Source organism: Vicugna pacos, chromosome 3, assembly GCF_048564905.1.
Source record: "Vicugna pacos chromosome 3, VicPac4, whole genome shotgun sequence".
NCBI classification, from domain to species: Eukaryota; Metazoa; Chordata; class Mammalia; order Artiodactyla; family Camelidae; genus Vicugna; species Vicugna pacos.
The window spans coordinates 4,858,768-4,875,153 of record NC_132989.1 but is presented as its reverse complement, the minus strand read 5'-3'; the positions used below and the strand labels follow the sequence as shown (position 1 = coordinate 4,875,153).

The following is a 16,386-nucleotide window of genomic DNA, read 5'->3' as shown; positions in this document are numbered from 1 at the left end:
TCCCTTCACACCCTCTTCCTGAGATATTTCTGCATCCTGAACACTTCTAAACTCTTCTGAGAAAGAGAGGTCAATATTTCCTTCTTGTTGGTAAAGATTTACAAAATTAAACATTTCACATGTCAAAAATTAAAAATTTGCAAAGGCTTAATCTCTACGAGAGAAAATGTAGAAGAAGCTATTACTGATTCTCTTCAGAAAGGCCAGACATCTGTTCTTCTATTGTTCTTTCTTACTTGCTTTGCAGCTTTTAAAAATTCTGCTTTAAATCACATTTGTATATTTCTCCTGTGAATGAACAGACTGACTGTGACCTCCTTGAATGTAGCCAAGTTTAACTTTTCTTGAATTTGTCTTCAGTGTCCAAAACAGATACATGCTATGAGCAGCACGATAGAGGATGTAATATTGACTTGGAGTCAGAGATTTCTCAGTGTTTTTCAGTTTTTCCCTCTGCATCTGTTTCCAGAAAAATTGATCGCTATAGACAATAAAGTAGATGATGTTTATAAACCAAATAACTGATTCTCTTATAAATGGCAATGACCTTCTAAATCCTGGTTCTTCTGGCTGAGATTCAGAACAAATGTAGGGGCTTAAAGGAGATGAAGTTGGAGAGGACTGTACTGGACAGAACAGAGATGGGATTCTGCATAAAGTTCAGCTTAACCAGGGTTAAAGTAAGAAATATGCTATATATTTACTTCTATTTATATATCCATATCTATATAATATATACTTACATAGTTTGTATTATTTATAGAAAGTCTGATTAAATATATCTAAATTATATATATGTATATTCATATATATGTAATGTTCTGGGATTACAGAAATAATTCTATCCAAATTTGTATATGTATGTATAATAATAATAAATAAAATAATAAAACTAGCAAACTGAAGTAATGCATCTGAAATAATTTTTTTAAATGGTAACAGCCGTCTCTTACATAGAATCTGTACAATAATTACGATAGATATTAACACTCCAAACTAACAATACACATGCTTATTCATCGGTAACTGGTAATGTTCTAAACAATTTCATTATTTTATCTCATTTAATCCTAATCATATTTGAGATCTGAGATTAGTATCCCTTTTATGCAGAATGGACAGAGGAATGGTGAGTAGAAGGTACTATGGGCTCATAGCCATAGTCCTGCCTCAGAATCTCGGTTCCTCATTTGCTGCTCTTAGGATATTTAAAGGGTTTGTTTTCGGTGAGGACCTCAATCTGATTCTGTGGATGCATGGCTCGCTCCACACAACCACACAGCCTCACAGCATGGCTGAACCTACAGGCAGATGAAGTTCAAACATTTGGTATGGATTTCGCTCCAAAATATGTTTCGGTTACTTTCTAATTCTTTCTCACATGGAATACATTCCAAGAGGTTTTAAGATCCCATTGGATCCTTAAACAGAAAGGTTGGTACAATTTGACTTGTATAACAATGACTACCTTTTTACTATAAGTAAACATTTCTTTAACCAACAGCTGTGAATTCTCAGTTTTCCACTAAGTTTGTTGAGTTACAGGCAACTTTTGATCCCAGAATCTACAGTTCCATGGCACTTCCTCCCATTAGCACAATTGGGTTGTTGTGCATCAAGTGTGTGCACACAGACACACACATACACCACAGCTCACTAAATATTCACTTAAGGTGGTCGTATCCCATGATTGATCTGTTAATGACAAAACTCTCCTTGGTGCTCTAGGTGAAACCCCATGGCCAACTCCACCTGGGCGGCCAACCACACTGGACAGCTGGATTTCATCCTCATGGGGCTCTTCAGTCAGTCCAAGCACCCAGCTCTCCTTTGTGTGGTCATTTTTGTGATCTTCCTGATGGCTTTGTCTGGAAACAGCATCCTGATCCTCCTGATATACTCTGATACCCACCTCCACACCCCCATGTACTTTTTCATCAGCCAGTTGTCTCTCATGGATGTGATGTACATTTCTGTCACCGCACCCAAGATGCTCATGGACCAGATAACGGGTGTGAGTAAGATCTCGGCCCCTGAATGTGGGATGCAGATGTTTCTCTACTTGACAATAGGAGGTTCAGAATATTTCCTTCTGGCTGCCATGGCCTATGACCGCTATGTGGCCATCTGTCATCCGCTCCATTATTCTATGTTCATGAACCACAAGGTATGGCTTCTCCTGGTGTCTGGCTGCTGGATCCTGGGATCGGTGGACGGCTTAATGCTCACACCCATCACCATGACCTTTCCTTTCTGCAGATCCAGGGAGATCCATCATTTCTTCTGTGAGGTCCCTGCTGTCATGAAGCTTTCCTGCTCAGACACTTCCCTCTATGAGACACTCATGTACCTGTGCTGTGTCCTCATGCTCCTCATCCCTGTGACAGTCATTTCAAGCTCCTATTCTTTCATCCTCCTCACCATCCACAGGATGAACTCAACAGAGGGCCGGAAGAAGGCCTTTGCGACATGCTCTTCCCACATGGCTGTGGTCATCCTCTTCTACGGGGCTGCTGCCTACAACTACATGCTCCCTAGCTCCTACCACAGCCCTGAGAAGGACATGGTCATATCTGCCTTTTATACCATACTCACTCCTGTGCTAAACCCTTTAATCTATAGTCTTAGGAATAAGGATGTCACGGAGGCTTTAAAGAAGATGTTGAATGAGGTGTCTGTCTTTCAAAAAAGTAAGATCTTTCTACATTAATAGTTTTTCTTCCCTATCTACATATCAGAAATTTATGATCTTATACCAATGCCATTCTTCAGATTCTCATGACATGATGTGTTATCTCATATTCATACTCTTTAGAGGAAGCTTTTTTCCCCGTATACTCTTTCTGTATTCAAAATATTTTTACAAGGTATTGAATCCATGTTACATTTTTTTTCTGAATTTGATAACTGCACTGTGATTCTGCGGGAGAATATTCATATTCTTAGAAAATACATAATTAAAATATTTGGAGGGAAAAGTTCATAAGGTGCATAACTGATGAGAGATAGAAAGAGGTAACAAAGAAAAGGAGCTATGATGTTAACAGACGAATCTAGGTGAAAGTTGTACGTGTTAATTGTGCTGTTATTATTCGTGGTGCAAGTGTATACTTGAAATTACTTAAAAATAAAGAGTAAAGTATCCAACATTTCTTCCCATTTTTAGCTCCCAGTTTATGCTTGGTGGCAGTGTGAGTGGCATAACTTAGAAATCACGTTCATGTTAATGTGGTTGATCACTTCTGAGACAACCCAGTCCTCTGCCTACCTTTACTGAGGGCCACTTTGTTCCTCAGTAAACCCATGAAGAGTCCTGAAGGCATCTAGTGAATGCTGCCTCTCTGAAATCCTTAGTACTTGTGGTAGACTGAAAATCCAAGACTGCATAAGGTACTGTGTGAAAAAAATATTAACTCCAAATGGAAGGAGTTACATAAACCCCAATGTTCCATCACGGAGGGAACAGTCCCCCCATGAGGTGGTATCTAAGCTGAGATTTCATTTGAAGTATTTAACTTACAAAGCAAGCAGAGGAAAAGCATCACACATCCAATCCTTTTTACTCAACAAAAATTTCTTACACTATAATTTTAAAAATAATAGGTGGGTTCAGAATCTAAATTACACATCCCTACTGCCCCTCCCAAATTTGAACTGTAGGTTTAATTTATACAAATAGTTGTGACAAAATACATAGATTGTTTTGATGCTCCTGCTGAAAAGGATAAGCAATAAGGACAGATGAGTTCCACCTGTGATACGTGAGTTTAGCCAAACAAAGGGGAGTTGAGAGAACCCTGGATCTAGGTGTTAAGTGGTGACTAGATACTGCCCTCAGATGAGTACACAATGCTAGTGTGGGGGGACTTGCACAGGAATTGGATGCCATTTTGGAAAAGTAACACCATGAGTAAAGGTCAAACGGTTGGCCAAGCAGGAGAGATAGATATGCCAATGGTATCTGTTCCTGATTCACTTTATATCCTCATTTATTGTCCTTTAATGGCCCATACTTTTAATAATAGGAGTGAAATTCTCTGACTTGCACTTCAGAAATGTTAAAATGGTGGCAATCATTTGGAGAAGGGCAAGACTGGAAGTAGAGAAACCAGCGAGGATGGTGAGCTGAGTGGTGTCTATCTAAGTGGAATGTCCTATGCCCTAACAATCAGAGGGACTAGGCTGGGTGTTTGGGAGTAAGCAGAGCGCTGCTGAATTTGTTTCATAAACCACAAACTTGTTTGCATGTCTACCAATTTCCATTGGGCTGTGTCAACTTGTGCATTATCAGATGGTTTGAAAAGTACAGATCTGCTTTTCCTCTTGACATACTCAGTTACCTCATGACTATAAAATAAGGATCATGCAGTATTTGGGGAAACAAGGTTGGAAAATCAATTTACGATTTTTTTTCACAAACAGAATGAAAAAAATATGTACACTCTTTAACATTTAAAAGAGTTGAGTGTGTGTCACCCTTCAATTTGCTGGACCATAATGATATACATATTTAATAGATCCATTTAAAACACCCTACATATCAGGGAAAATGGACCAAATGTAACAAAATGTGATTTGGAAACATCTTTTTCCAAAGATGACTTTTCTTCTATCTCAAAAGGAAAAAGGATTTGGATAAAAATGATTTAAGAATGATGAATCATTTTTAAATAAAATGGTCAAAATTCAGCTTTCCATTGTCTCTACTAATAAGAAATTACAATCACTGTGCAAATGGGAAATTCTTAGTCAAATGCATATAGTATATAATTCTCAGAAGTCCTAAATAGGGACTACTAATTGCTATTCTAAATTTCTCAAACCTAGAATGAAAGAAGCAAGAGTTTCTGTCTCTGAAGTACACCTACTCACAAAGCCACATAAGTAGCTGTGCACTGAAGTAGTTAAAATTGTCCAGCTTCAAAATGTATTGATGTATTTGTGCTCACGATGCCACCAGCTTTTGAGCAAACAAATGGCTTTATACCCATAACAATAAGCCTCACGTTTCTACATCCTCCAAAGAGCATTAAGGATGATGATTCAAATTCTTACCAAATTTAGGAGTAAACCAACATAGGTTAGAAGCCGAGGATTTTGCATTGCTTTCACAAATATTTCACTTTTTAAGTGTTTACAAAAATTTGAAGAAACAGGAGAAGCAAAATAATTTTTCTCGGGATGACTCAGGAAATGAAGCCTAGTAAATAAAACAAAATTAGGTACACTGGAATTCACATTTAACATAATTTTAGTTACCTGTTTTCCCTCAAAGGTTATTGTTTTATAACCTAATGGTGTCTATGTAAGTTTGACAATGAGTTCAGAAAATGCAAACCTCTAATGCATGGCTAGGAACTCAAATGTTGTGTATAGACATACCTCATTTTATAGTGCTTTGCTGTCTTGAGCTTTGCAGATATGGGGTTTTTTACAAATTGAAGATTTGTGGCAATCTTGTGTCAAGCAAGTCTATCAGTGTCATTTTTTCCAACAGCACTTGCTGACTCCACGTTTCAGTGTTATATTTTGGGAATTCTCACAATATTTCAAACACTTTCATTATTTTTATATTGATTGTGGTGATCTGTAACTATTGACTTCTGGTGTTACTACTGCAAAAAGATTCAGTGAGGCCACCATTACTCTGATACCAAAACCGCAGACACCATAGAAAAAAAATTATAGGCCAATATCCTTGATTAATATGTATGCAGAAATCATCAGCAATATAATAGTAAACAGAATCCAATAATATATAAAAAATGATGCACCATGATCAAATAGAATTATTCCAGGTTCACAAGTATGGTTCATTACTTGCAAATTAATCAATGTGATGCACTACATAATTAAAAGAAAGGATAAAAATTAGATGATCATCTTAGTAGATGCAGAAAAAGCATTCGTCAAAATTCAACATTTATTCATGATCAAAACTCTCATCAAATTTGGTATGGAGCAAACATACCTCAACAAAATAAAGTCCATTTGTGACAAATCCACAGCTAACATCCTACTCAAAGCTGAAAGCCTTTTCTCTAAATTCAGGAACAAGACAAGAATGCCCACTCTCACCACTTCTATTTAACATAATATTGGATGTCCTAGACACAGAAATCAGACAATAAAAAGAATCAAAATGCATTCAAATTGGAAAGGAAGAAGTAAAACTGTCACTATTTGCAGATGATATGATACTACACACAGAAAACCCTAAATTCCCCAACAGAAGGCTATTAGAGCTAATAAATGAATTCAGTGAAATTGAAGGATACAATTTTAATTTACAGGGGGAGGATATAGCTCAAGTGGTAAGCCACACCCTTAGCATGCACGAGGTCCCAGGTTAATTCCCTAGGACCTCCTCCAAAGATAATAAACAAATAAACCTAATTACCTCCCCTCCAAAAAAAAATAGTTTGTTTTCCATGTCATGATGTCCCCTGTCCAACATTTTTATTCATTGATATAATCTGCTTAAAACTTGAGGCTTCTGAATTTCTAGCAGCTGAGATAATTTGCTGGATCTTTTTCAATTTTAAAATGGTGTGATTCTAAAGCATAAGGCATGACCTCTACTTTCCAGAATGTACTTTCAATCAATCAAGAAAATTATTGGGAAAATAAAGAAACCAAGGACCCTGGGTGATGTTTTCATGATTTTCCACCAAATTATTGTTTTCCTTTCTTGCGGATTTGGTAATAAAGAATCCTGCATCACCAACAAAAACAAAAAAGAGTCACACACAGAAAACATGTTGCTTTTCTATTCACTAATCGTAAAGTATCAGAAAGAGAAAGCAAAAAATTTCCATTTGAAAATCACATCAAAAAGTATAAAATACCTGGAAATAAACTTAACCAAGGAGGTGAAAGACGTATAGTCTGAAACAATAAAACACTGATAAAGGAAATTGAAGAGATTCGAAGAAATGGAATGATATCACATGCCCTTTGATTGAAGGATTAATATAGTTAAAATTGTCGTACTTTCCAAAGCAAGGTACAGCTTTAATGCAAAACCTATCAAAATACCCATGACAATTTTCAGATAACTAGAACAAATAATTTTAAAATACATATGAACCCACAAAAGACTTCAAGTTGCCAAAGTAATCTTGAGAATAATGAAAAAAGCTGGTGATGTCACACACCCTAAATTCAAATTATACTATAAAGCTACAGTAATCAAAACAGCATGGTACTGCACAAAAACCAGACACATAGGCCAATGGAGGCCCTTCCACAAGGGTCAGAATTCTGAGCCTCATGCCAGGCTCCCCAGCCCAGGGTCCTAGCACTGGGAGGAGGAAGAGATCCCAGGAAATCTGGTTTTGAAGGCCAGTGGTGCTGTGGGGCTTAACTTCAGGAGTCCCATGGGACTGGGGTAAACAGAGACTTCATTCTCTTGGGAAGCGTACATAGAATCCCACATGCGCCAGGTCCAAGTGCAGAGGCAGTCATTTCATAGGAACCTAGGCCAAACCTGCCTGCTGGATTTGGAGGGTCTCCTGAGGAGGTAGGGGATGGCTGTGTCTCACCAAGGGGACATAAAAGCTGGTGGCAGACATTCTGGGAGTGTTCATCTACATGAGCTTTCCTGGAGGTTGACATTTTGATTGGATCATCAGCACCAAGACCTAGCCCCAAACAACATCATGTAGGTTTAAGGGTTAGGAAGCCTCAGGCCAAACAACATACTGGGTAGGAACACAGCCCCACCCATCAGCAGACTTCCTAAGCCACAATGCCTGTTGATGGGGATGTAAATTGGTGCAGTCACTATGAAAAATAGTTTGGTGTTCTTCAAAATATTAAAAGGGAAACTACAATATGATCCATCACTTCCACTTCTTCGTATTTATTTAAAGAAAACAAAGACACTAACAAAAAGATACATGCATCTCCATGTTTATTGCAGCATTATTTACACGAGCCAACATATGGAAACAACTAAGTGTTCATCCAAAGATTGACAAATAACAAATATGGTTTATATACAACGGAATATTACTCAGCCATATAAAAGAATATCTTGCGGTTTATGACAACATGGATGGATCTTGAGGGTATTACGATAAATGAAATAAGCTAGACAGGAGAAAACAACTGCCATACAATTGTACTTATACGTAAAATTTAAAACAAACAGACAAAAAACCAAGATCACACGTACAAAACATAAATGGTAGTTTCCAGAGGCTGGGTGTGAGGTGAGCAAAATGAGTGAATGGGTCAAAACATACAAACTTATAAAATATACAGGTCATATAGCCCAGGGACTGTAATTAATAATACTTTATTACATAATTGAAAGATGCTAGGAGAGTAGCTTTTAACATTCTGATCACAAGGAAAAACTGTGAAGTAAATGTGTTGACATATATTAACTACAATTATTTTGGCTCATTTCTCAATAAGCACAACTATCAAATCATTATATTGTACACCTGAAAGTAACATAATGTTAGATGTCAATTATAACTCAATAAAAAATAAAAAGAAGAATCAATATAAATTCCTCTCAAAATCTACTACAAAAATGGAAAAGAATGAAATGCTTTCAGACATTTGACAAGGCAGCATCACCCCTGATAAAAAAGACAGAAAAATACAGTATAAGAAAACAAATTTACATGCCAATAAACCTGATAAACACAGATGCAAAGTCACTGACAATATACTAGCAAAGCAAATTCAAGAGAAGGATGACTCATTATTGTGAAGTGGGATTTATCCCTGAGATGCAAGGTTTATTCAAAATATATGAATCAATCAATGTGATTTATGACATTAGCTGGAAAAGGATAAAAACAGTATGATCACTTCATTAAATGAAGAAAAGGCACTTGACAAAATTTAGTATTTTTAATGCTCAGTATCACTAATAAGCAGAGAATTGCAAACCAAAACTACAATGAGGTATCACCTCACACCAGTCAGAATGGTCATCATTCAAAAGTCTACAAATGATAGATGCAGAAGAGGGTATGGAGAAAAGGGAACCTCCTACACTGTTGATGGGAATGCAGTTTGGTGCAGCCATTGTGGAAAACAGTATGGAGATTCCTCAAAAGACTGAAAATAGACTTACCATATGACGCAGCAATCCTACTCCTGGGCATATATCCAGAGGGAACTCTAACTCAAAAAGACACCTGCACCCCAGTATTCATAGCAGCACTATTTACAATAGACAAGATATGGAAACAACTTAAATGTCCATCGACAGATGACTGGATAAAGGATTTGTGGTATATTTATGCAATGGAATACTACTCAGCCACAAACAATGATAAAATAATGCCATTTGCAGCAACATGGATGACCCTGGGGAATATCATTCTAAGTGAAGTAAACCAGAAAGAGAAAGAAAAATACCATATGATATCACTCATATATGGAATCCAAAAAAAAAAAAAGACAAATGAACTTATATATAAAACTGAAACAGACTCACAGACAGAATACAGACTTGTGGTTGCCAGTGGGGAGATGGGTGGGAAAGAATAAACTGGGAGTTCAAGATGTGCAGATACTGACTGGTATATATAAAATAGATAAACAAGTTTATACTGTATAGCACAGGGAAATATATTCAATATCTTGTAGTAGCTCATGATGAAAATGAATACATGTATGTTCATGTATGACTGAAGAATTGTGCTGTACACCAGAAACCGACACAACATTGTAAACTGACTACATCTCAATAAAAAAAGAAAAAGTTTTAACATTTTTTGATGATAAAAACTCTCAACAACTTGGGTATAGAATGAAGGTACATCAACATAAGGCCCTAAATGACAAGCCCATAGCTAACATTTTACTCGATGGTGATAAGATAAAATTTTTCCCCCAAGATCAAGAACAAGACAAATATACCCACTCTCACCAATTCTATTCAACATAGTAGTGGAATCCCCAGTTATTGCAATTATGCAAGAAAAATAAAGTAAAAACCATTCAAAGTGGGAAGGAAGAAACAAAATTATGTCCGTTTGGGGATGACATAATCTTATACGGAGAAAATCCTAGAAGCTCCCCTCAAAAAGCTCTTAGAACTAAACAAAAGCAGAAAAGTTTCAAGATTCAAATCAACATACAAAAATAATTTGGGTTTCTATACACTAACAATGAACAATACTGTAGAGAAATTTTAAAAAACATTCACAAAGCATCAAAATCAAATATTTAGGAAAAAATTAAACTAAGGAGGTGAAACACTTGCATACTGAAAATATAAAGCATTAATTAAAGAAATTTAAGAATCATAAATAGATGGAGAAATATACCACATTTTGAATTGTAACAATTAATATTGCTAAAAATGTCCATACTACCCAAAACAATCTAGAGATTCAGAGCAACTGTTTATTAAAATCCAATGACTTTGTCTGGTTTTCATATCAGGGTGATGGTAGCTTCATAGAATAGTTTGGGTGCATTTTCTCCCATTCAAATTTTTGGAAGACTTTGAGAAGTATTGATATGACCAAAAATGAAAATTACAGGCCAATATAGTTGATGAACATAGATGGGAAAAATCTTCAACAAAATATCAGCAAACAAAATCCTACACATATAAAAAAGTTCACATACTATGATCAACTTGGATTCATCCCAGGGATACAAGGATGCTTCTATGTATGCAAATCAATTCACGTCATACAACACATTAAAAAAAAGTAGAAAAATCACATGATTATGTCAATAGATGCAGAAAAAGCATTTGATAAAATTTAACACCTATTTGTGATAAAAGGTCTTACCAAAGTGGGTACAGAGGGAACGTATCTCAACATAATAAAAGCTATTTATGATAAACCTACAGCCAGCGTAACACTGAACAGTGAAATGTTGAAAGTCTTTCCACTAAAACCTGGAAAAGTCAAGGATACCCACTCTCACCACTTGCACTCAACATAGAATTGGAAGTCCTATCCGTAGCAATCAGACAAGAATGTAATAAAAGGGATCCAAATTGGAAGAGAAGGGATAAAATTGAAATTATATGCAAAAGACATGATACTATATACCGGAAACCCTAAAAGTTCCACACAGCTATTACCCAAGCTGAAAAGGGAATTTGGCAAGGTAACAGGGTACAAGATTAACATATATAAATCTGTTTCATTCTTTATACTAACAATGAAATATCAGAAAAGAAAAGTAAAGAAACAATTCCTTTTAAAGTCACATCCAAAACAATAAAAAATACTTAGGAATAAATCTGACCAAGGAGGTGAAAGACTTATAATGTGGAGAACTACAAAACATTAAGAAAATTAAAGATGACAAAGGAAAGGAAGAAAAAAATCCCATGCTCTCGAATTGGAAGAATTAATATTGTTAAAATGGCCATACTACCCAAAGCTATCAACAGATTTAATGTGATCTCTACCAAATTACCCAGGATATTGTTCACAGAACTAAAACAAATAATCATAAAATTTATACGGAATCAAAAAAGACCCAGAATTGCCAAAACAGTACTGAAGGGAAAAAACAAAGCTTAAAGGATAACCCTCCCAGACTTCAGACAATACTACAGAGCTACAGTCATCAAAACAGTGTAGTATTGGCACAAAAACAGACATATGGATCAATGGAACAGAATAGAGAGCCCAGAAATAAATCCACATACCTACAGTCAATTAATCTTCAACAAAGGTGGCAAGAATATACAATGGAGAAAAGACAGTCTCTTCAGCAAGTGGTGTTGGGAAAACTGGACAACCACATGTAAATCAATGAAATCAGAATACTCCCTCACACCACACACTAAGTTAAGACACTATAACTCTCCTAGAAGAAAACATAGGCAAAATATTTTCTGACATAAATATTAGCAATGTTCTCCTAGGGCAGTCTACCAAGGCAATAGAAATAAAAGCAAAAATTAACAAATGAGACCTAATTAAACTTACCAAGCTTTTTGTACAGAAAAGGAAACCATAAGCAAAACAAAAAAGCTGACACCTAATTAAACTTAATAAGCTTTTTGTACAGAAAAGGAAATCATAAGCAAAATAAACAGCCAACCTATGGAATGGGAGAAAATATTTGCAAATGATGCAACTGACAAAGGTTTAATTTTCAGAATATATAAACAGTTCATACAATTTAATAACCAAAAACCCAATCCAAGAATGAGCAGAAGACTTAAACAAGCATTTCTCCAATGAAAACAGTCAATAGGCACATGAAAAAATGCTCAACATCACTAATTATCAGAGAAATGCAAATCAAAACTACAGTGAGGTATCATCTCACACCAGTGAGAATGGCAACCTTTCAAAAGTCCACAAATGATAAATGCTTGAGAGAGTGTGAGAAAAAGGGAACCTTTCTACACTGTTGGTGGGAATGTAGTTTGATAAAGTCATTATGGAGGATACTATGGAGATTCCTCAAAAAATTAAAAATAAACTTACCCTATGATCCAACAATCTCACTCTTGTGCTTATATCCAGAGTGAACTCTAATTTGAAAAGATACATGCACCCCAATGTTCCTAGCAGCACTATTTACAATAGCCAAGACATGGAAACAACCCAAATGTCCATCAACAGATGACTGGATAAAGAAGATATGGTATATTTATACAATAGAATACTACTCAGCCATAAAAAATAAAATAATGCCATTTGCAGCAATATGGATGGATCTGGGGATTGTCATATTAAGTAAAGTAAACCAGAGAGAGAAATAAAAATACCATATGATATAATTCATATGTGGAATCTAAAAAAAAAAAAGAAGACACAAATGAACTTATTTACAAAACAAAAACAGATTCACAAACATACAAAGCAAACTTATGGTTCCCAAAGTGGGGAATGGAGGGAATGAGAAGGGATAAATTGGGTGTTCAAAATTTGCAGATACTACTATACATAAAATAGATAAAGAACAAGTTTCTTCTGTATAGCACTGGGAACTATATTCAATATCGTGTAGTTATCTAGTATGAAAAAGAATACAAAAATGCATATATGCATATATAAATATGATTGAAACATATGACTGAAAGCTGTACACCGGAAATTGACACAACATTGTATGCTGACTATACTTCAAAAAGAACCCAAAGGCATTTTCTACAGAAAATATAACAAGCTTTCTTTAAATTTATATGCTATCACCAAAAATAATCCTAACAGCCATAGATATTTGAGACACAATGATGAAACTGTGGGCATTACAGCATTGCATTTTCTGATATCAAACTATATTACAAAGATACATTATTAAGCTATACTACAAAAATATATTAGAAGTGTATATATTGGCATAAAAAATAGAAACATAATCCAATAAAACAGAATAGAGAGCACAGACATAAAGTCACACATGTAAGTCATCTAACATTAGACAAAGGCACAAAGAACACACAGTAGGGAAGGCTGCATCTTCACAAATGGTGTTTGACTATTGGATACCCACATGTAAGAGAATGAAACTGGACCCTTACCTTACACCACTCACAAAAATTAACTTGAATGGGGTAAAAGATTTAAATATAAGATCGAAAACTTGTAAAATGCCTGGGAAAGTATACGGGATAAAACTGGTCTTGACATTGGTCTTCACCATTATTTTTTGGATATGACATCAAAAGAACAGGCAACAAAAGCAAAAATAAGTAAGTAGACTACATCGAACTAAAATGCTTGTGTATATCAAAGGAAACCATTAGAAACAAAAAGGCAACCTATAAAATAGGAAAACATATCTGCAAATCTTATATCTGACAAGGGGTTAAGATATAGAATATAAAATGAAGTCATACAGCTCAAGGGCGAAAACACAAGCAATCTAATGTAAAAATAGCCAAATGACCTGGATAGACATTTTTTTCCAAAGAACACAAACAAATGGCCAACACATACACATAAAAGTGCTCAGTCAACATCCCTAATCATCCAAAAATGTAAATGTAAATCAAATTCACAATGAGATATATTACCTAAAACTTTCCAGGATGGCTGTTTTCAAAAAGACAAGAGATAAGTGTTAGGATGTGGAGGAAAGTGATCCTTTGTATACTACAGGTGGGGATGTATTTTGGAACAATCATTACCAAACTCAGTATGGCTGTTTCTCAAAAAATTAAAAGTAGAACTACCATATTATCAAGAAATTCAGTTTATAGGTAATAAGTCTGAAGGAAATGAGATCATCATCTCAAAGAAATATCTCTATTTCCATGTTTACTGCAACATTAAATCACAGTAGACAAGATATGAAAACAACTTAAGTGTCAGCCAATGGAGGAACAGATAAAGAGAACGTTCTATAGACATGTAACATTGTTATATAAATATACGACATGTGTTTATACTTATTTATAACTACATCATATATTTATATGTTCCATTTATTATGGACTATTATTCATCTTTAAAATAAAAAAAATCTGCAATTTACAACAACATGGATGAACCTAGAGGAAATTATGCTAAGTGAAATAATCACACAGGAAAGACAAATACTAGATAACCTCACTTATATGTGAAATCTAAAAGAATTGATTCATAAAAACAGAGAGTAAAGTAGTGTATGTCATCGACTGGGTGGTGGGGAAAATGGGGAAATTTTGGTCAAAGAGTATAAACTCTGTAGTAAGATCAGTAAGTTCTAAGAGTCTAACATACAATACTGTGAATATCACTGATAATCATGTATTACACACTTGAAATTTGCTAAGAGAGTAGATCTTAAGCTTTTACACCCCCCTCAAAAAAAGGTACTTATGAGAGGCGATAAATGTGTTACATTAATTGTGGTAATCATTTCTCAAAGCACACACGCATGAAATCATCATGTTGCACACTTTAAATATAAGCAATTTTATTTGTCAATTATATGTCAATAAAGCTGAGAAAAGGGGGTGAAGAAAAGGTAAAATGGTCATGAATAATGAAAATCACCTGTATATAAAAAGAGGTGAGTCTGTTTTAAACGTAAAAAATGCACAAAACTCTTTTGCTGCAAGCTGTGTGTTGTCCTTTCTGAGCAGTTAAATAAAGATGTAAAAGGTATTAGACAATTTTGTAACTCACTGTTTCAAGAAAAATATCAGGAGGCATGGAAAGCAATCCAACTGTATTTGGAGCCAATGATGCGCTAGTTGGTATCCCCGACTCCCTTTATTCCTACTATTGAACCTGAGAAAGCAGAAACCTATGACACTCAAGAAGACTTGGTGATTTGCAAAACAGTCATTGATGTCTTGGCAGGGACTGCCTCCTCCCATAAGGCATCTGAGGTGGCTGTTCTTACACACCTGGCCAAGTATGACCGTAGACTCAGGTTCATCATGAAAATGTCGCCTGTGAGACAAGTCCATGTGGTCTCCCAGGGCTAGCTCAGCCCTCTCACACGGTGTTCCTAGAGGTGAGCAGGCGGTATTTTGAGCAAAATGGTTCTCTGAAGGAACTTGTTCCATCTGGAAACTCAAAGAGTTACTCACAATTAAACTACTAACCATAATAACTGTTTCTAGAACACACACAGCAATTTGACTCATTGAAATTCCTTCTTTCAGATGACATTGCTTGTTATTTCCCTGACTGAAAGAACACTCAGAGTTGATACCACTCAATTAATCATCTTTCCTCAGTTTCTACATTGTAAATCGGTTACAATAAGACAAACGAATGAGAACTCACAATAATTTGGAATGAAATTGAAATCAGTGACAGCGTAAAGTGTATGACAGTAACTGGCTTTTTTGCCTGGGATTTTGCTTCAGGGTTCATGTTTGTTCTGATACAATCTTCTTTTAAAATCGTTTTTTATTCTCCATTATTTCAAGGCTCATCCAAGTACTTTGCTATCGCATAGTCAACATGTGATTTCTTTAACATGTCCATCCCCATAGAGACAATCAACACCCAATTATGTTACTTTCAAACAAAACGTACAGAATATAAGGCACTGTTTACACTGTACAGTGCGTTTCTAAGAGCCCTACACTTATTCTAGGTCTGTAATTAATTGACGTCTGGGGACAGACTCCCATGAGACACCCTTCAAGCTTTCCTCACTTGTGTGGACACAGAGGCTATAGAAAGACTTGATCTAATTTATAACACAACACTGAATCCTCTCATACTCATCTCAGACCTAAAGCAGGTGTGCGTCAGATGTGTAATTCCTCCATTTTCAAGGACCTTGAGATGTCACAGGTCGAGTTCCTGAAGATAATAATTTACTAACGTGACACAAAAGAGCCACGCTGCACAAGGGGAGGGCAGCAGCTATCAGAAGTTCAGCAGGCAGCAGTATCCAGGAGGGGCTGGAGCCAGGGGAGGGAGAACATGTTTACCTATTAATGAAACAATTGCCTTCCGTGCAAGAAGTGAACGGGTTCTT

The 16,386-nt window shown here is 35.7% G+C and overlaps 1 protein-coding gene across 1 annotated transcript; it reads left to right on the top strand.

The window, feature by feature from the left end:
- Positions 1-1,738: 1,738 nt before the first annotated feature.
- On the top strand, positions 1,739-2,710 carry LOC140690349 (olfactory receptor 2T29-like). Its single transcript, XM_072952064.1, has one exon. The coding sequence runs from the start codon at positions 1,739-1,741 to the stop codon at positions 2,708-2,710; it is 972 nt and encodes a 323-aa protein (XP_072808165.1).
- The last annotated feature ends 13,676 nt before the right edge of the window (positions 2,711-16,386 follow it).

Excerpts from the sequence above, each read along its gene's own strand:
- LOC140690349 (XM_072952064.1), top strand. The coding sequence starts at position 1,739 with ATGGCCAACTCCACCTGGGCGGCCAACCACACTGGACAGCTGGATTTC.